The 22027-nt window shown below is 37.6% G+C and overlaps 1 protein-coding gene across 1 annotated transcript; it reads right to left on the reverse strand.

Moving 5' to 3' along the window:
- Positions 1 to 1629: 1629 nt before the first annotated feature.
- On the reverse strand, positions 1630 to 21478 carry LOC117419405 (coiled-coil domain-containing protein 3). The gene is made up of 3 exons (XM_034032128.3): positions 21067 to 21478; positions 18723 to 18897; positions 1630 to 2113 (listed from the first exon to the last, which is right to left on the reverse strand). The coding sequence occupies exons 1-3, from the start codon at positions 21435 to 21437 to the stop codon at positions 1853 to 1855; spliced, it is 807 nt and encodes a 268-aa protein (XP_033888019.2). The 5' UTR covers positions 21438 to 21478; the 3' UTR covers positions 1630 to 1852.
- Positions 21479 to 22027: the final 549 nt, after the last annotated feature.

Below are 22027 nucleotides of genomic sequence, written 5' to 3' on the forward strand. Positions count from 1 at the left end.
GTGCAGGGGATATTTAAAAGTATACTCAAGGTTGACAAGGGAAAAGTCTGACTCCCATATGAAACATCAGGGCAGTTTCATTGCAACAATTGTCATTTCAATCAGACCTGCAGTAATAACTCAAAAGTGTAGTTTTACTGCAGATTAACGGTGCATTAAAGTTGTGGGGGGAGCTTACTGTATTTTTTTATATTGTGACTTATTAGAGGGTCTCTATTTGACGGTTTCCTCACAGGCATTCTTAAACCCTGTGCATAAATTGTAAAGAAAAAATAAGCTGTACTGCACCTTTAAAACACTGTGAAAGAATGTTCAGTACAATCACTATAATTATTAACTGTAGCTAATTCAATAATTCCAGTACACTGGTAAGCTTGGGGAAAGCAGGATGTTCATTTTATAGTGATTTATTATTCATTTACCAGGATTGGTATTGTGGTATCTGTAATAAAAATAGCTATTATTGTCGGCATTATTGTAAGTATTTTATCTTATCCAGACATCATACTGTAGATACCTTCAAAACCCTTTATTATATACTGTATATTACTTGTTCATGAACTATAGGATAACAATTATATGTCAATGTGCAATGAGATACTCCCTTTCTAGCCTATATATATATATATATATATATATATATATATATATATATATATATATATATATATATATATATACAGTCAGCACTCAGATATCCATTACCCAGATACACAGTCACAGTCAGTTGCAATTTACCGACCTTGTAGTAAGAGTAAAATCAATCCCCATTATATATATATATGAAAACAAATTTATGCACTCACCCGTCACGCGCGATTTCCGACTCCGTCACTAGTTTTCTGATACAAAGCTCATCTCTTCAATGTTACAATTTATTTTAATATCTGTCACAACCTGTACTTTTTTTTTTTCTCTGCATACCAGATCAGACTGTGCAGTTATACGGCGCTTCCTCCAGTTTCACCTGACAATAATGCAAACAAAACAAAGCAAAGAGACAAGCTACGGTAATATAACAGTTAATCATTAAACAATTTTAATACTGTGTATTTTTTAAAATCTCTGATCTTTAGTTGTTTTTGTGCATTTTCATTTGCAAGTGAACTGTGACATTAGGGCCTTATCAAGCACTATATTCTGCAATTTTGAATACTGAGTATTTCATTACCTTTTATGTTGTAGGCAGTTCTGTGCATGGGTAACATTTTGATTTCATTTTGCTATTGGGTCATTAACAGGGAATTTTACATACTGCTACAATACATACCGGATTTAAAAGTATGTACTGTCGTCCACGTGTCGTCTCTTTTGTCAAGTGATATTTTCAGATTCATATCGTTCTGAATTAAAGTACTTCTGTTGAAAATATAGTACTGTACCAACAAAACCAATACAGTACATTTAAATGGAAGCCTACTTATTTTAAAACACAGTCCTTTCAGATATGTATTTTTGATATTGTATCTTTTTTGTGTTCCCTGAAAAACGGACAAGGGTGGAACTGGCCAAAATGAAATAATCAGATATGCGTCACACGTGTTCAACCGTCACTGAAGTAAAAATGTTATACGGTCGGATATGTGAGTGCTGACTGTATATATATATATATATATATATATATATATATATATATATATATATATATATATATATATATATATATATATATATACTGTATATATAAACAGACCTGTGTATAACAAGAACTAACCGCAATACATATTTTTGTGACCATTACCCAAGAAACATATCAGTAACGAAGATTGCCCAGCAACCTCCATGAGTGCCCATCAAAAAGGGGGCAAGGTTAATGGATCACCAACAGTCACTGCAACACGTGCGTTGTGCATTACACCTTGAGGAAAATGGAGGGCGAGTTAGGATGGGGGCCGTGCTCGCTGCCTGCCTGTACCAGTTTCTCCTGCAGTTTCTTGTTAGATTGCTCCATGCGCCGGCTGTTTTGGCGGGCCTGCCTCAGTGACCTCTTGACCTTCTTGACGCGGTCTCGCAGCTTCTTATTGCGCTTCTCCAGGACAGCGACTTTCTCCTGCAGCCTCTTTGTACGATCCTCCTCCTCAAAGAGGGCCATCTGCACAGAGGAGCACAGGAGCTGCAGGGAGACAAAGCGACAAGAGGTAATACAACTTTACAACATGGGCTGCAAATGTATGTGAATTCAAACTGAATACCGTCATATACAAACACCTGAATAGTCTTTACATTGTTTTAAGCGTTAGTGTACAAGTTGAAGTCCTATGCCTATTACCAAAGTGCTAACCCTGCTACCACCACTGTTTCCCAAATTGTTCTCTCCAAAATTATATTTTATAGTTCCAGTGATACTTTTGGGCTTCTGTTTATTTTCTTTTTGAATGTAGCCTGATTATAGCTAGCAGAATATGTCTGAATGATTGGCAATTTGTCTTTCTTGTGCTTTCTGTGTCACTTAGCAAGGCAAACATTCTCAGTGACCACACATTACACAACTGAGCAGCTGTTATTTATTTTTTTACCAGAATAGTTTCCCTGCAGGAGTGGATTTCTTCTGTTTTCATTGCAATTAATGGCACAAACATTTACCAATGGATGTACCACACTGTACAGTGTTGTAAGTAGGTGGTACAGGACAGAACAGATGACACTCCTGAACTGAAGCCCTTCTAAATGCTGACCGGTGACAGTGTGGTATACCTAGTTTTCTAATTTGCAAATAAAAAAGCTATGGTTGGTTTTACTTTACACAGCTATGTGTGCCAATTTTAATTCAAATACTATACAACAATAGGCTATTATCTGCTGTCAACCTTTTTTTTTAATTACTTTAAACATGATTTTTAATTAAAAAAAAACAAAAGAAGCTTTGCAGTCATTTGAATTTATTGGTGTTATTTCATGTCTGAATCTTGTTTAAATGGCAGGGGGTGTGCATTAATATTCTGCTCTGGCCGTATTGTTGTCATATTGGCACCTGAGGCGAATTGAAGCTGAATTTATGTCAATATAAATCAAAGTCCTTTAAAGATCCAATCTACTAGCTTTTTAGGCTCCTACATTGCAGCCTCCAGTTATTTTTTAACACTTCAGTTTGGCACTAATAGTCTACAGATCATTTGCCTGCTTAACCCTTTGCATCCGAAAAGCTGTAGCAATAAACAGAAGCTCCTACACTGACCTGCAGCTACACTGTACCAGCAGGAGCTGCAGGAAACAGAGCTGCTGATGATTTGGTTTTTATACAGAGAGCTATTCTTTTTGTTTCCTCCAGGGGTGACAGAGACTCTGTTTCTTAAAAACAAATACAAATTAAACCAGTATTAAGAAACTGTGCCCTTTAAACAGGCTTGAATAGTCTTACCTGTACCTGTCATCCTGGTAATGAAATTCTAGAAGTCTTGGTAATGAAATTCTAGAAGTCTTGGTCATGAAATTCCAGAAGTTACGGTACGGTGCGAGTTTCAGGAAAATACGTTTAAAAAGCAACAGTGAGTCCTAACAGAAAAGATTTATAAAACAAAGTGACCAACAGCCTTGTATTATCTTGGCTGCGTAGCACATAAGCTCAGCAGCAGAAGCTAAATTATGACCTAACGGCTGGACTTGAGGTGTCAGAGAAGTCTTTTAATTACAGAGTGTTTTTGCAGAAAATGTGATACAAACATAACCTCCCCCACAATGCTCTGGCTCTTAGAAGTATCAGCTCTGCTACAGACCATGTTCACATTAACTTTCAAATCCACCCTGCGGTTCTTGGGATGGCCTTGACTTGAAACTTGACAACACTCACCAGGGGGCAGATGCTTGTCAGCTACTACCTTTATATGTTAAGGATACATTGCAGGGTTGGTTAAGCTGGTACACATTCATCTGACAGTAGTACATAAAAACGCAAGGGCTCTTGAAATTACACAAAAGAGAAAGGAAGAAGCAACATGTGGGTGGAAGACAGCATGACTGTACCAGCACAATGTAATACTGTTTGGATCACTCAATCTGAGCAACTGCGTTTTGTTCATTGCAACACAAAACCTTAAAACCATGAGGTTTGACACAATTGTAACTAAAAAAAGGATATTTTTGAATGATCTAAACAACACCAGATCTTAATACCAACACATTTATAAATTCGATTTTTCACAGATTGTACACAGTAGTTGGTTATATGGCTACGGTATTTAGACATGCTGATGTTTAGATCATTCAAATACACCCCATTAACTTTTTTGAATTTTTTTTCAATACCATAATTAGTAAGTGATAGCTTGTGACAGGGTAAATGAAATCCCTGCACTGAAAAGTTAATCTCCCACCAGCAGAGGAACAGGGGGAACCTGTCCATCCAGCTGGCTCTGGCAACTACGGGGTTAATACTAAATAGGCGTTGGCCTGCTAGAAGGCTGGTGGAGGGGAACGAGGTACACCTGGTTCCCAGGTAATCGAGTACGAGGCAGAGTCAAGGTGTGCAAAAGGGGCAGCCTCTCCACTGGTCAGGACAGTGTTCCTGGGACAGAGAGGAGACTGTGGTACTTGAAGGACCAGAGCTTATTATGTCCGCTCCTCTCAGGACCTGTCTTGTAAAAAGTGTGTCTCAAAGTGACAGTACATCTGTTTGTTTGTGTGCACTGTTTTGGTGTTTGACTGTAAATAAACATGGTTGCACCTTTTTCATTTGAAACCTGACTCTCCGTGTGTCATTTCGAGGCCCCCCACACAGCTCATTTGCAAATTCCAAAGTGAAATGAAGAGTTTGGCTGTTGGATCAAGACAAAAATAAATTATTCTGGTTTCTTTGCACTAGCTGATAGTTAAAGAGTTGGGGGACTGTTTGAAGCAAGTGTAAATGCAAAGGCAAATTTTCACACAGAGGAATACAATAATTGTGTTTTCCTTAAGCCTTGAACCACTGGGGAAAGGTCAAAAGGACAGCCATTTTCTGCAAAAAGAAACCCTTTCTTAGCACCTGATAAAATGGCCAAAAGTTTCTGAAATATATATTGTTTTCTACTCTGATAATTTGCTACAGCAAAGCACCTTACACACACTGCCGGCACAATGCAAAACATACAGACAAGCTTTCCTTAATAGATCTGAAAGTGCCTCTTAAAAATATTTTCCAGAGGAATTTGGTTAATGCCATTGGTTCAGCAACTGTTATTATAGGGCATTCCACATGTTCTGAATCCCCCTCATTGGCACTGCTCAGAGACACTAACAAGTGGGTGTCTGGATATTATTATTAGCTTCTGATGCTGCCAATCTGGACCTGGGTAAAAACAATTCTAAAATCATGGTTTATAAACATGATATATAAAGATTTTATTACCTATCACACCCCCCCCCCCCCTCCCCCCAAAAAAATAAATAAAATAAAAAGCCTAACAAACATAAAAGAGAACCAAGATGTATACCCTGGTGGTGACTACATTTTTTTGGCAGCATGCTCAAAATGTACTATAAATTCCTCTACTTGTCTACAGGCCAGTAAAGAACTCCAATAACAGTGTCAGCACATTGGGGAGCATTCCATTCTACAGAGGAGCTGTCTTTGCTGAGTAATGTGGCTTTTAATAAATGTCTGCACCTACAATAATCTTCCCTGTGATGCTGAGGACATGGCACTGGCAGTCTTTACAAGACCCAGTCATGTTTCACTGAACAGGCTTATTTCAGTAAACTATTTAACCAAATATCTATGATACAAGAAATATATACCTACTGTAAATAAATATGTACAATTCAAATTAATTAATTTACTGAATGAAATTGTTGGGCTTGACATCTTGCAAGGACTTAATTGAAAAGAAGACTTGTGTCTCAATTGTAAACTACTTGTAAATATTGAAATATTTGACCTGTAGCACATCAAATGTGTGAATTTTCAGAATAAATAATTACCACACCCATTCATTACCACACAGAAATAATACTATAATCATCACTTACAACCAAACTTTAATGATGTCATCTTTTTTTCTTCTAGGTGAGATGGAAGCTTGAGTAAAGGTGGACATTACAACTTGTCCAGACAGAGTTAATGGAATACCTATTCACTGCTTTCCCACAGCAGACATCAAACTAGTTGTGGGCAAAACAAAGATAACACGCACACAGATATGCTGTTTCAAATCAATAAGCCCTGATTGCAAAGTTCGTACCCTTTTTTCAGATTTTTTTTTTTTAAATTTTTCAAGAACTAATTTAGCACGATGACAAACTGCTCTTTAAATAAACTAATGTTGCTTTTTTACTTTCAGAAAAATGGACAAACGTTGCACTCACTTCATGCAACACTGTGGCGAACTTAAAGTGCACTTCATGGCACTCTCCCAGCTGCAATTCTCATTCCTAAGATCTGCATGTTTTTAATTCAAATTCGGTCAGGTTTAAACATGTCAAACTTTGAAAACCTCTACACACACATGTATTTTAGAAGCAACCACATTATAAAAAAAAGTTAGACATTCTGACTGCAATGCTCCTTTTGCTCAAATGATGGTAGGGCATTTGGAAATTGAATGCATTTCTCAACAAGACACTGCATGCCTGCTGGTATTTATGACAGAAGAAGCTGTTAGCAGGACATACATGGAAATTAAACACGTCATATTTCTATAATGTCTATGCACTAGGTTTGAAATATATCAACAGTATGTGGGACGTGGTCGGGGAACTCTGGCACCTGAAGAAAAGTAAATACATTATTTCTTGATCTCAGCACTAGGATATCTTTTAAACTGTATACTCCATATCTGAAACAGCATCCTTCTGCCCCCTTGTGTGAGCCACCAATAACCCAATTTATTATTTTAAGCTTACCATGAAGAATGAATTGGTTCAGGTTGTCTATGTATTAACAAAATCATGTGTGTGACCATAAATAAAAAATATACAGGATTAAAATCCAATAAAAAAGCAATCATCGATCATGACTTTTGTATGCATGTTCATTACATTAGAACCATTGATAAATATATAGTTGACAAAGTACTGAATGTATGTTGTTTTTTTTTTTTTATCAAAAACAACCTCTCTGTTAAGACTTATCTGGTTTTGCGCAACAATCTTTTATTTTGTGCACTATGGGGCTTATGTAAGGATACGTGCAAAGTGATTTGCGGTTTCAAAATACCTATATTGCGGTGCAAACATTATAATGAGATGTAAGGATTTTGTCTTGCACTTGGGCAATTGCTGACCCTCCAAAAACTTTGCTCCTCCTATTACAAGGTGCAAACCATTGTAGAAGCGAGTAATTAACAGCTGTATAAAACCAAACACCTTCAGAGACCTGTCATTGGCCTCAGGATGGCTGCTGTGGTACACTTCCTGATGCGACGACGCTTGGTTTCAGGTTGAGGAGAGGCAGGAACACGTTCAGAGGAGAAGGGTAAGACGGAGAAGACCCTGCATATTCAATCTCAAGATCACTTTGTTTTGGATGATGGAGGATGTGGTGGTAAGGCGTTATCGTCTCACTCCGCAGGTCATCCTCGACCTAATAGCTGAGTTTCACCTTTTCATCACCTGGTTGACTGTTCTCCTAGTAACACTGACAGCATTGACTTTCTCCACTATAGAAGACCATATGGCCTCTTTGGCAGCATAACTGATATTAATGGAGGCTTTTCCAAATAACTCAATTTCATGCTGAGTGACCTCAACCGTAAGGACTTAGCTCCTCCTCAGAAGCCTTTCCTTTTCTTTTCCGTGCGCCAAGAGGACTTTGCTGCCCTTCCTGACATATTTTTTGTTCGGTTTAATTTTTGTGCTCCACAAATCTCTGTTCTCACCTCTGGGCTGTAAGTGCGGCCGCTAAATAGCCCGATGCACAGGCAGAGCTCATTGCAACTCTCATTATCATGATTGCAGCTCATTATTTGTGCGTGTTGAGTAATTTGCATTGCTCTTAAGCTTGCATAGGCCATAGTGCAAACTAATTACCTGGCCGCTAGGCAATTTGGATTTTGCATCTACAATTTTTTGCCTATCCTTAGATCAGCCCCTATGTGTTGTAAAAATACAGTTCCAGAAATAGCAAATTGATGGATTTAGTTTATGTCAGGCCCTGGGGTGATTGTGGTGAGTTTGGGGTATTTATGGGGGAAAGTACATACAGTATGTTTATAGCAATGGCCAGCTGCTTTCAATTATAAACAGGGATAATGGAGGCCATGTTTGACTCTCTGGCTGCACATGACAGCATCCAGCAGGCATGTGAAAGGCATTGTTATCGTAGGTCTGTTACTCACAATAAGTTACAACACTAAACGTCAACCGTAAAGATGATGGTGGCAGAAAAATCAACAGGATATTTATTAAGACTGGTCTTGACTGCTTTTAATGGCTTGGAGTTTATTCTTGTGATTTAAAACACTCTCAGTTTCTAACCACACAGACAGTTAACAAACATGGTGTTAAAAATGATTACAGAGATCAAAATCATTCCTAGACAAAATACATTTGCATGCTAAGACTTGCTATATGACAAAAGCTAGAATAATTGTTCATTTACTCAATATCACAAATATGAATAATTCTAATTTGACAATGGGTCTGGATTTGTGACTTATTTGTTTTTCAGACTGCAGTTATGTTTGACCCAAACCTCCATGAAGAAGTGAATCTATAATGTAAACTGCTACACTGTGCTTCTCATTCAGTTCCTGGTGTTTTCATTTTAAATTGTTTCAGTACACATGCATCTGCCTTTGACACAAGATGCCTATCTGAAGCTTTCCACATTGTAACTCACAACCTTCAACTCTCTAACCTTCAACATCCAAAGAAACCAGTCAAAACAAGGCCTCGCTTTCCTATAACAGTATGTCTACTGAATATGACAAGAGGTCTTATACCTAGGCAAGCACTTTGTGTGAACTATAGAGCAAACATCATTTATTGCAGTGTTATAAAACTTGTAACTGCTCTTTTTTTTTTTTTTTTTTAAACAATCCAATTTAGGTTAACAGGGTTATCAGTTTAGTGGCTATCACTTTAGGTATCAGAATCTATAGAATATAAATATTTTGGTAAAAATACAAAAAATGGTGGTGATTTCAGAATTGTTCTGTGTGTCACATTAAAGTGCTGATGGCTTATGAATCAAGTCCATGTGTGAATCAGCACTATACCACTCTGCTTGTAAGAACACTGCAAATAAGATTGGTTTAGTTTTTTCAACAAAAACTACAATGTATATTCCAAAAGGATTTATTTATTTCAGATAGCACTGTTGATTTACTGGTGTGTCTCCTCCAGAGACCAAGGGGTTGTATGCGTCACTTTACAGAAATGCATGCCAGCACTAGAGACTGTGGGGTGAGTCACCTAAAATATAAAAACTAATTTACAGTAAATGACATAAGAAACAAGATGGACCTAAACCAAAATGTTTTGAGTTTTTTTTTATAAAGGAAATCCCAATAGCATTAGAAGTTTTATGTATTCATTTTTTTGTTTTGCTTTTTTCAATATCCCCCAGGAAGATTTAATCAGCCAATTGGTGACTGATCTGATATCAACAATTTCAATTGTAACTGTCTCTGAGGTATTTCAGTGGAAGAGTTAACAACAAGTGGCATTGTTTGACATCGCAGGGGGAGACTTGATAAATGTGCTGGCAAGTGCTAGGATTTTAGGGAAGCATTCTAAATAATTTTTGCTATGCATCATGCTGTAGTCAATTACAAGAAGATTGTGCAATGATGAAATCGTTTTAGTAAGTTTATCATTTTTGCAAGACATTAAAAATACTGAAATTGTGCCATATGATCCAATTTCACAGAAACAAAAACTAATTTCCAGCAGACTGCACAGTTTATGGAGGCTATGGCATTGGCAGTTTTCCGAAGGTCTTGCTGGGGGACTGTGTGAAAATAACTCTATTCCCAGAGAGAACCTCCTAATGACACTCTCTGCTTTTCTTATCTCACATTGAGTTGCATGGGAAACATCTTTTAGGCTCAAACAGACAATCAATCAATAGGACTGAAACAGCTCATCGTGCTCAGACTTATGCTATGTCCACTTCAATCTCACATTCATGTAGCTCGATTCATCACATCAGGAGCTCGTGTTTTGCACTGATAAGAAATTAACAGGAAATTATGACCGGCTGACAGGAAACAATGACCAACCCATAGCCCCTGAAGGATCAAATGTATTTGGTCTGTCATTATCGGCAGACCCTGTTTTTAGAGAATATCAAAGAGGGGTTTCTAAACGAAATCAATTCTATTGCGCTAAACTATACAGCTTAGTTACTGAACACTGGTTTTATAGTAAATGCATACTTTTTATGACTATATCGCTTAACTATATCACTTAACTTTGAGAATTAAATAGCTAAATGGTTGACTTAAACTATAAACTGCTAGCCTGGTGAACAGTTAAAAATAATTGTGTCGGGTTGTTTACTGTACAGTAACGAAGCACCTGCTCTTACCATTATGCAGCTTGGGTCTCAGATTTGTAAAGTGAGAAATGTTTAATCTCTCAGGCCTGGTTTTTAGATCAGGGTCTATTGTGTTCTATGGATTACATCTACCGTGTAACATCTGCAAGATTTTATAATCTTCCAGGTATCAAGTTTGTAAAAACAATTGCTCTAGACGTGTCAAGATATGGAAGAGTCTGTTGTCTGCAATTAAAATACCCTTTTTCATATGTGCAGAACTCTACATATTGGACAGCTGTTAAGGGCAACAAATACAGTATATCTGATTGAATTTCCTTACATTACAATGGGATATCTGGGATTTTACAGCCAACCTCCATTTTTTTTCTTTTTATCTTTTTTAATAAATGAAGTGTTTCTTACCTCTGTTTTTAGGTTAAAGGATGAGTTCTCGAGTCATGATGTATCCACTGTTTAAAAAGTATGTGCTAAACCAACTTCCCCAAATCTAATTTATGATGGCAGTAAAATAAAAAGAAATTATCATCAAAGTGTGAATGGGAAGTCCCAGGCATGTGCAGAATAGCTTGGGGACAATTAAAGTTTCACACTGGTCTAACAGTATAAAAGGTCACTCACATAATGGGACTCTGTCACCAATAGATCATTAGAATTTAGAAGTTGAACTTAGAGGATGCATATCATAGAGAAACTCTGAATTGGGGATCTTGATTCTATAGCACTAATGTTATGCATTTCTCAGAAGTTAAATGTGGCGTCCCACAAGGTTCTGTTCTTGAGTCAATTTTGTTTTCCCTCTACATGCTGCCTTTGGGTAGTGATATTGCTATGCAGATGATACTTAATTATATTTATCCCTTAAACCAGGTGACACTTCAATCGCAAATATCCTTACTATCTGCCTGGTCGACATTAAGCAATGGATATCAAAAACTATTTATGGTTAAACTTTGATAAAACAGAGGCAATGTTATTGGGATCAAAAAATCAATTAAACAATACAAATTCAGATGTTCTTGCAGTTGACAGCTTCCCATTTAAATTGAGGTCTGAAATGAGAAATCTGGGTGTCATTTTTGACCAGGATCTCTCATTCGAACCTCATATTAGAAAAATAACTAAAGTGTCTTTTTTTCATTTAAGAAATCTCGCTAAACTAAGACGCTTCCTTTCCATGGAAGATGCAGACAGACTGATGCATGCTTTCATAACATCCAGACTGGATTATTGCAATGCTTTGTTTTCTGGCATTCCCAGATATGTGTTATCCCAACTGCAGCTTGTGCAAAACACTGCTGCCAGGGTTTGAACAAGAAGTATAAGACATGGTATTGGCAGCCCTACATTGGCTTCCTGTAAGGTTTAGGGTCGATTTTAAGGTCATGCTTATTACTTATGATATTTTCATCCCATATTTACCTAGATGACCACTGCGATCCCAGGATGTAGGATTGCTTACTGTCCCTAAGGTTTAAAAAAAAGAATACAGGTGGTAGATCATTTGGCCTTAGGGCCCTGAATTATCAAATTGGCTACCTGTTTCCGTAAGGGAGGCATCAACTGTTGCAGTTTTTAAAACACAACTGAAGACACACTTCTATAATATATTGCTCACATCTTAATATTAAGTAATGTTTTCACCTTGTTTTGTATTGCATTTTAGTTGATTTTTGTATTAAATGTTTGCTATTGCTTTAATAATATCAATAATTAATGTTATGTTGTACCTGTGAAGCGCCTTGCAACAATGTATTGTGAAGGGCGTTATATAAAATAATGATTGATTGATTGATTAATTGACTGATTTCTTATATTTTTAGCACTACATTTAATGCCATAGTTGAAAGGTATGTCAATGACCTTTCATAGTAACAGAGCATCTGTACAAAATATTTTGGAGGTTGCAAGTTTTAGGTATTCTTAGTTTTTGGTATAATGACCAATTGAAAAGCTTCGGATCCCCACATAGTTTCAGTGAAAACATTTAAAAATCTGATTCAGGGCTTGACACCAGCAGAATTTATCAAAATGGAACTATATCCATTCAAGTGTCCATTCATGTTTTATGAACCACAGAACATTATTTTTACTGGCTTTCCTATGCAGACTTCCTGGTTTCTATCACATTCTGTGTCAAGAGCATAAGATGCAGTCTGTAGCCAGAACATACAAATACCTAGAACAATCACAGGCAAAAACTGGCAAGACTGCACTACTGTTGTATCAAACTGCAGAGCAAATGCTAGAATAAAAGTAATTATTTTGTATAATAATAATAATAATAATAATATTTATTTTTATATAGTGCCTTTCATGGTGGACCATCGTCACAAGGCGCTTTACAGAGGTAGGCTGTGAACTGTGCACTATATGCAGAGTCACTTACCATAGGACATTGATTTAACATCTCATCTGCAGGATGAAGCACAAGGAGATTAAGTGACTTGCTCAGGGTCACACAGTGAGTCAGACAGTGGTAGAGATGGGATTTGAACTGGTGACCTTCTGGTTACAAGCCCTGGACTTTAACCACTGGACCACACTGCCTCCTTTGTATGATGCTTCTCAACATTCTAATCTTGAATGATTGACCTCATGTCAGGTGCTACCACTGACTAAACATTCACAGGCAGAAATAAACCTCATCCCTCTTAGCACTGGTGCCACCTGTCAACAATTCATGTCTCAGACTCACACATTACGCTGTCAGTACCTGCCACCTGTAAATGTAACCCTTATTGTAACATTTTACCCAACCCTAAACAAGCCATCCACCACCACACAATGAGACCCTCTATCCAAATAACAGCTATGCTATTAAAAACAAAGCAGGTGCAAACATGACAGGTCCTGGAGCCAGCTGAATGGTTGCTAAAAAAAGAAAAACACAGACCTGTTAATAGCAACTCAAAAAACACCTTCAAAAGGGTTGTCCAAAATGAGCAGGCACTATAATTCTAAATACTGCAACATACATCTCCCCTACAAAGGATGTAAATAAAATGATTAAAAAAAATAGTGATCCAGAACATGCTTCTCTACTGTGGTGTGATGTACATGGATAATTTGTTCATTAACTTGTTTAAGAAATGTCTTTGCTAAGTTACACCAAATTCAGGCTTGTGGGTCACAACAGATTAGATCTTCAAGATTTGGGGTAAATAATGTGTTCACTTAGTTTTCCATCACATGAGCATTTCTAAATATAGCGAATTCTTTACACGCAGATATAGTCCATTACCTACACTTTTCTATAAGAAAATTCTTAAATCTTTTAATACTGATAAAAATCTAATTTTGTATCAGCAGACTACTGTTGTTGGTGAGGACTGCCAACTTAGATACAAATCAGAAAACTGTATTTTTCTTTTCACTTTGTCCAGAGCCTGAGGCCTGTACATTATGACCACAACTTGCACATCTGTGTTTTCAGTCATGTAGGCTGTCATTAAGTGTTTACTTAGGAAACCAGTAATTTTCTGTCTTCACCCCATATCACTCATTTACAAGAACGATACTCGCTTTGTACAAAACCTGGTCGCAACAATGCTAGGTTACGCAAAATGCCTCAACTAGCAGTGAGCAACTGGTATGTGAACTCTATAACCTTCTGATAAAAGGCCTAAAGCAATACTGGGATTAAGACTGTTCAACCTAAAAACCCTTCTGTTGGTATTTCAGCGGAGGACAAAATGATAACTGTTTATTCCTGTCAGGTCAAAAACAAAATCCTTTGTAGTTCAATTTCTCTGACAAATGGAGAGTTGTGAACAGAAAGAAAATGTCAAATTTATCCTCTCTTAAAAATGTTATGAGTGCCGCCATAATATGGAAGTAATAACACATAAATGACTGCACATTCCAAAGGCAAAACCAAGTGCTTTCAACCACCTGAGAAGCTATTCAAAACAACCTGCAAAATCTATCAAACCCCCTGAACAGGTTGACACATGGTTTGTTTTTCAGGTTTCAAATTAATTGTGACTGTCCCTTGCAAATCGCTTTGACCCCTATTTTAAATCTATAGAAAACTGGAATAAAACAATTCAACCATGTAAAACAAGCAAGAAACAATGGAATTGCAGGATGAAATGACTACATTATTACAATAAGCAGTTTATTCTAGCTTTATACATTTAAACGTATTATTCCTCTCTCAAAATGGGCCTTCACAATCAGGCCCTACAGGTTCAAAGGAAAAACACCAAAGTTTAAGTTCACATCCTATGTGAGGTTTGAATTGGGTTTCTTCATAGGAAGTAGGATAAATGGATTGCCCCCCAAGTCAAAGTGGAAATAGCAGGGCTTGAGGGAATGTAAGAACGTATTTTTGAAGCCTCGGTTATTACTCTTCTAAGGCGTTTGTGAGCATGATTTTTATTGGGGGATCATAACATTAGATGACCCTGTTGCTTTAAAACCTTACATAAAGATTAGTGCATATCTGTTAATCCCCTTAGCAATGCTTATTGTGTTGTTACCTTGGCTGTGACCCTCCACTTTAAAAGGAGGAAAGGTTGTGTGGTCCAGTGGTTAAAGAAAAGGGCTTATAACCAGGAGGTTCCCGGTTCTAATCCCACTTCAGCCACTGACTCATTGTGTGACTCTGAGCAAGTCACTTAACCTCCTTGTGCTCTGTCTTTCGGGTGAGACGTAATTGTAAGTGACTCTGCAGCTGATGCATAGTTCACACACCCTAGTCTCTGTAAGTCGCCTTGGATAAAGGTGTCTGCTAAATAAACAAATAAACAAAGGTTAAAGAAAAACAGCTTTTGTCAGAACTTGTTTTAGTTAGGGAATTCATTCCAGTAGGCAAACTTCCAATGGGATTCACTTAGTAAAAAAGAATAGAGGACTTTCTGTCATTGCTGCCAATGTGTCTTGAATGAGAGAGGAGGGAAAAGAGTGCAGGGAAAGAAGCCACAAAATTAGAAAAACAGAGCGTGCCAGCATTCTTCACTCAAACCAGAAAAAACTCAACTTTTGATCTGTGTGAAAGTCTAAGCTGGCTAGCCATCCTAGGGATCAATTGAACTCCAGTGGGCCCCTCACCTTAAAAAAAAAAGTGTTTCTATCAAAAAAGTTTTCATAATCATTCTTACAGTAGTGAATTTACAGTTATCAGTCAAATTAAAAAAAAAAGACTATCAGTGGCAAATTTGTAAATTATGGTGTCAAATTTAACTGATTCAGGTACTTTCCACTCAATTGAGAGAAGAGCCAAGGCATCCAATCGTTCTTGTGACACCTGCGACCGGAGATAAAGTTACTGATACCTATGTTAAGACTAGTGAGTAAAAAAAAAAAGTAATGTATATTGAAAATTAAATTGGAAAAGCTTAACAATAGTTGTACATTTCTACTTGAGATAGTGACTACTGTTTTTCTAACATGACTAAATATTTTGGAAAGGATTTGTCACTAGTGACTACAATAAAATAAATCCCAGGGAAGCCCCTGTACCTTGGTATGGTGAGATCAGCCAACAGCTTTGGCTTTATGAAGAAGTGAGGAGGATGGAAGCCAATAAGGAGTGAGAGAGGAGGCAGGACAAAGGGAACAGAGGACGCAAGCAGGAAGAGAAAAGAAAAAAGGGGAGCTGAAAAGTTTCACTGCATGCATACAGTTTAGTTTAGTGAAAACTAAATGTTTATAGGCAAAGGCTTCAGTAGGATAGCTAGCACAAAAATAGTACATTTTCTTATATTTGTAATTTTATTTCTGCATGTATACCGGTATTCATTTTGTTGCTTTTCCTTTATCCTTTGCATGAAGTTTAGTGCACAAAGAAAGCTCACAGTGAAGTCAGCCTCTGCTGCTACCTAACGGCTACATGGGATTGTTGGCATCGCATAAGGGAAAATATACTAAATCAAAAAGACAAAGTTGGCATTTTTTGAGCATCTTGTGATGGGGCCCAGGGCGAGTGCCCGAGTTGCCTGGGCGTTGACGTCGGCCCTGCTAGGGATCAAACTAAAAACTCCCAGAATAGAAGTCATATAACAGTGATAGTTATGTTGCATAAAGCTCAATATTTCTGACTTCATCTCTAATGGGACTGACAGCTTGACTGGACTAAAGGTACCTGATCAGATGGTGTCTTGTGCCCTTATTTGGCCTTACAAAAAGTTAGAAAATACCATTTAAATTCTAGTATAATTCCACAGCATTGCCAGCAATGAAAACACAGTGGATCTGGAACAATAGCACACAGTAGTGCTGGGCAATGAACACTGTACTAATATAGGTCCTACCATGAATTAAGGAGGCTTGGTGGTCCAGTGGTTAAAGAAGGTTTGTTAACAGGAGGTTCCAGGTTCAATCCCAGCCACTGACTGACTGTGTGTGACCCTGAGCAAGTCACTTAACCTCCTTGTGCTCCGTCCTTCGGATGAGACGTAAATCCGAGGTTTATTGTAAGTGACTCTGCAGCAGCAGTTGCGATGCATAGTTCACCCCAAGTCTCTGTAAATCACTATGGATAAAAGTGTCTGCTAAATGACTAAATAATAATAATTACCAGTGTGTATTGCTTCAAACCACTATGATACCATTGGTAAGTAAAAATATGAAAATGTTACCAACCAGTGCAAATGTCCTTGTGCTATGATTTTCCCGTCTAACATAGATTGCATTGTCACGGAAGATCATTTGGTATAGAAAATAGGCACCACTTTCATTCTGTTTGCCCCAAAGGAACAAGTAACAACTTTATATGAACTCTGAGATAGTTCTTGTAAGTTATTTTTTTTTCATTAACCTAGCATAGAAAATGGGACAAACTTCACTGGTGCAAACAGAATAGAAATGGAGAGCTAATCGTAGACAGGTTAGTACTACCAGGGCACATTTTGTTTAACCTGCTTTTCCCTATACATTTACTGTGCTTATCAATGGATAACCATGGTTTTTAGCAAGCTGTGCCGTATTTCAGATGTATCATGTTTTCTCTGTCATGATGCGTCTCAGTAACCTTTTATGGGGTATTCAAAAACTGCTGCAAATAAAAACCTCCTCAACCATTGCAATTACAATTATGAGCCTTTGGTGTTGGTCAAGACTGAACATGATTATTATAGCAAATTAAAGGGTTAAAATGTGCTGCAAGTGAAGAATAGTGCCATTGTTATTGGTTTATTTGTTGTCTGAACTGAGGTTTTTATAATAGATGAAAATGGTAAAACAACTGGCACACAATAAGCGAGTCAGCACCTGCTGCTCCACACAGAAACCACCATCGTAAAGGGAGACTTTAATGTATCCCAGTATCTCCAACTGCAGGTGGGTAAAGAGAAGACAATTAAAATGTTCTGATGTACATATAACCTCAGATTTACCAGCAAACCACAGACATTTATGAGACGCCAAAAGATTTATAGCACCAGCTGTATTCTAGAAGAAGTTGTTTTTTTATGGCACTGCTCATTCAATACATATTGTAGCGATCCGGCCAACTGAAGGGGACCTTGTTGGACTTTTGTGTTGTCCTGGTTGTTGTGTGTCCTGTGCTTTGGTGTTTTGTGTATTGTTAGGGTTCAGACCACACCACCTAGATATGGAGTGTGTGTGTGTGTGTGTGTGTGTGTGTGTGTGTGTGCGTGTGCGTGCGTGTGTGTGTGCATACAAGGGAGAGCTGTGATTGGCCGGACAGGACAAGAACAGCAGGGGTATAAAGACCTGGGACGCGCGAAACCAGGGTGAGAGATCGTGGGCGAGATAGTGTGAGAGACAGAGTGAGAGACAGATAACGAGACTAACTAACAGAGCAACAAAGTGAGTCTCAGGTTACCTAACCTGTGGTGTGGCAAATCAGAGGGAGAGAGGTTGAGGGTTGTGTTAAGGTCGGAAGCGCGTAAGGAACGGGGGGGGGGGGGGGGAGTTTGTTTTTTTGGTGGCGTGGTCCTGGCCCAAACAGGGACTCTGGACGGTATTGAGTTCTGTTCAAAACAATAAACTGCTGTCATTTAGCTCTGTCTCCAAAGTCATCCATCGAGTTGAGAGCTCGAGTCATCACAATATTTTGAAAAATGAAGTTGCAAACTCCACAATAATGCAGAGTATTACACATAATTTGTTACTAGTTTTATTTAGAATTAATTCCATATCGGTTAACACTGAACTATTTAAATATCATTCAGCGACAAACTGCCTTTCCATCCAGTACATATCTTCAGAAAGAAAGACAGAGACATGCCCCAATGGAATAAGCGTACAATTACCCTGCACTAATTACAGCAGTAAAGTAACACCACATTGTTATAATAGGGCTGAGTTAGAGCTTTGAGAAGAGTTTGAGAATCCTTACCCGGCTGTCCTCCTGTACCTCCCAGTCATTGCTGAAGATCTGGGGGGGCTGTCCATGAGAGCAATTGGAGAACTGAAAGAGGCTGGAAAAGGTCCTTCTGGTTTCATGGGTGTCTGGGAAGATTGCATCCTGGAAATTCACTCCATGAGGAAGTATGTTATAGTTTTCATCCATCCTGCAAAGGATATAAATAAAACAGTAAGGCCAGTGACTGCAAGCCATCTGGTTATCAACTGCTTCTCCAGGGCTGAGACTGGTTTGAAAGCTGTTTATCACATACCTGTGCTGTGACAACCCAATCGCCTATATTTTTCAGTACAGTAGACTCGCTACTGTACTGAAATGCATGCTGATAGCAGCAGTAGAATCTGAATTTCCACACAGGTGAATTTGAATATTATGGAAAACATCAACCAAACCGCCTTGATCAGCATATGTGTAGTATAGTGTCATTTGAAAGTAACTTGGCTGAGATACATATAACATTAACAGATTTTTTTTTCCCAAACCTTTACTACTGACTTTTGAATCAAAAACATAAAACAAAAAATAGTCAATTTATTTTTTTGCATGGTACAGATTACGATCCATACCCTAAAATGGGACTAAAAAAATTCAGAATGATATAAATTTATCTATCAAGAAATATATACAATCTGCACCTAATAAATATTTTATATACTGATAAAGTGTATTATACACACACTATATTCTGATCTATATTTGCATTCACATCATCCAAGGTAGTTACAATACAGTAAGTATAATTATTGTGAAGGGCGAAAAATGTATCTCTTAGAAATATTCATATATTTCTAATACAAATATCTCAGTCCCAAATAATACAATCTAGTTTATATATATATATATATAAATCATTAGTAGCCTGCAGGTTTCTCCAGTGGGTGCCAGAAAAGCCTTTGGACACTAGCAGCTCAATAGCAGATTGGGATTTACTTGGGCCCTTATTATTGTTCCAAATACTTTTCATATAAAAAAAATATTTTTACTTTTTCAACTCTATTGAGAGGTGAGTGGCTGAGTTCTGCTAAGTGAAGATCCGCAGAGGCCTGTAGGTGGTGAAATGTGGAGGGTGGCTGTGATAAAACTTCAAAGTTGTAACCTCTGTGGCAGTGTTAAAGCTGCTTGTTTCTGGGAACCAGTGGTTTTTTCTGTTTTTTCATTTTTTTGAATTTTAGGTTTGGAGAATTAGGTCAATAATTAAATACAAGTATGGCATCTTATTACAATATTTCATGAACAGGTGTATAATTTGGCAATATGCAGAATGTATCAGTGATTCCTATAGGGGTATTTATATTGTCCCCTTGTAAATTCACTAGAAAACAAGAGACCTCATGACCAAATACATTCAAACACTGCCAGGTCTGTGTACAGAAACAGTACAATGGAATTACTATAGATTTACTAAAAGACTTGAAATAGGGGTGGTAGAAAAAAACCAGAATGGATCCCAAACTGTTAGTCTGAGTTAGATTTAAACTAAGAAAGGAAGAAATTAAAGCTGACATGTTGTTCAAGAAATGTAGAAAGATAGAATTTCTATGGGTTCATGATAAATCATCTTGAGGAATCTGTACTCTGACAAGACGGAAAATGTTAGCATGCTTCCAGGGCTCTGAGAATGGCTGTTTTATATCAACATATTCAATAGCGATAGGTTGCAAATGGTTTACATGTTCATGTTCCCTTTTACACAACAAAATAATTGCCTTTATCAATAGTTTAGCCTTCTATGCACTTAACTTGGTCACAAAGCACCATCGACAAGCCCCCAAATCCTTGCTAAATGTTACTGAGCAAATGGCCATAATACATTTGCAGCAACTGGAGGTTAAAATGGCATTTGTAAGCTGTGTTATATATAATGTTTAAACACACTGTAATTTAACTTTGAATTTAGGTTATATGTTTTGAAACAACATTCTCGGAAATAATTACTTATTAGTATATTACAACAATTAATCACACAATGTTGTAACAAAGGAGAGGCTGTTGTGAAGTCATTACTGTGTTGATTTGTATGTTGTCAGGTGTGTGTTATTGGTTGCTACCTCAGATATCAAAAGTTATGATAAGGGAAAACTCTTATTGAGATGATGTAACCCACACTGATTGCTTGTTGTTTTTGCTTTCAACAAAAAGCCATAATAAGGGGACATGTCCAATGGAAATAGCATCTAATGAACTAGGGAACCTCTAATAGCATTGAATGGAACACATTACCCAATTTAAATTTAAGAAAAGTTGGCGACTTCATTAGTACAGTATCTGAATCCACTAGGATAACTATGATGTCATTATGTCATCGTGGAAAACTTACCGAAGAAAAAAGATGTAGGAGTAGTTTTGTACAACAGTGTGTGACTGACAGGAGAAGTAGCCCAGACCAGTGAGGTTCAGTCTAGATCCAGCGGGCACCTCCAACATACTGCCCCAGGCTTGGTCACAGAGCAGCTCAATCTCGGCTGAGTAGAAGAGCCCCCCCTCGCTGCCTTCATATTGGTATGGTAAGTAATTGTACATGCTGTACACGTCTTGATGCAGCGCCAACACCTTGGCATACACTATAATCTCTGCGAGCTCAGCTCTGCATCCCTCACTGAGGGGTCTCCAATCAGAAGGAAGCTGGCATCCCAGAACGGGTCGCACTTGATATATTATAAAACACAGGGTTATTAATACTGGAAGCATCTTGCTGTTGAATGCAATTTCTAAAACCCTGGTTGAATAGATACGTAATTACACTACATATAAAATAATACCTTTTGTCCGACAGAAGTTAGAATCCGAACTTTCTATAACAACGAGTTAACTGTATATGCCTGGAACGAATTTGCTGAATTATTTCTCTTATTTTCCTACAGCTTTTCCATAGTACATAACTTGGTTTTAGCAGGTTGTTTCTCTCACTTTGAATGCAGCATTAGGGGTTGACGTCAAGTGCTGTCAATCGTAACTCTCACTCATTTTAGGTAAGGTATTTCAAATCGAAAGAATTTCATTCCATGTCATTTCTAACCTGTAACACAAATCCTTGTCTCCCACTGTGGATCGAAACGGAAAGATATTTTGAATTTCTGCTGGTATATTGCCTCCAAGTTTTTTTGAATAATAATAAAAAAAAATCCCGTAGCGTCAAAATAAGATGTAAATAAGAACAATCATACTCTCTATGGGCCACGGTTTTAAAAAACCCATCTAAAGCCCGTCCACAGTACTTGATATAGCGCAGAGATCACAGGTCCCCTCGCGGGAGATTGAAGGAGTCGCTCTGAGACATT

Source organism: Acipenser ruthenus, chromosome 14 (assembly GCF_902713425.1).
Source record: "Acipenser ruthenus chromosome 14, fAciRut3.2 maternal haplotype, whole genome shotgun sequence".
Taxonomy (NCBI): Eukaryota; Metazoa; Chordata; class Actinopteri; order Acipenseriformes; family Acipenseridae; genus Acipenser; species Acipenser ruthenus.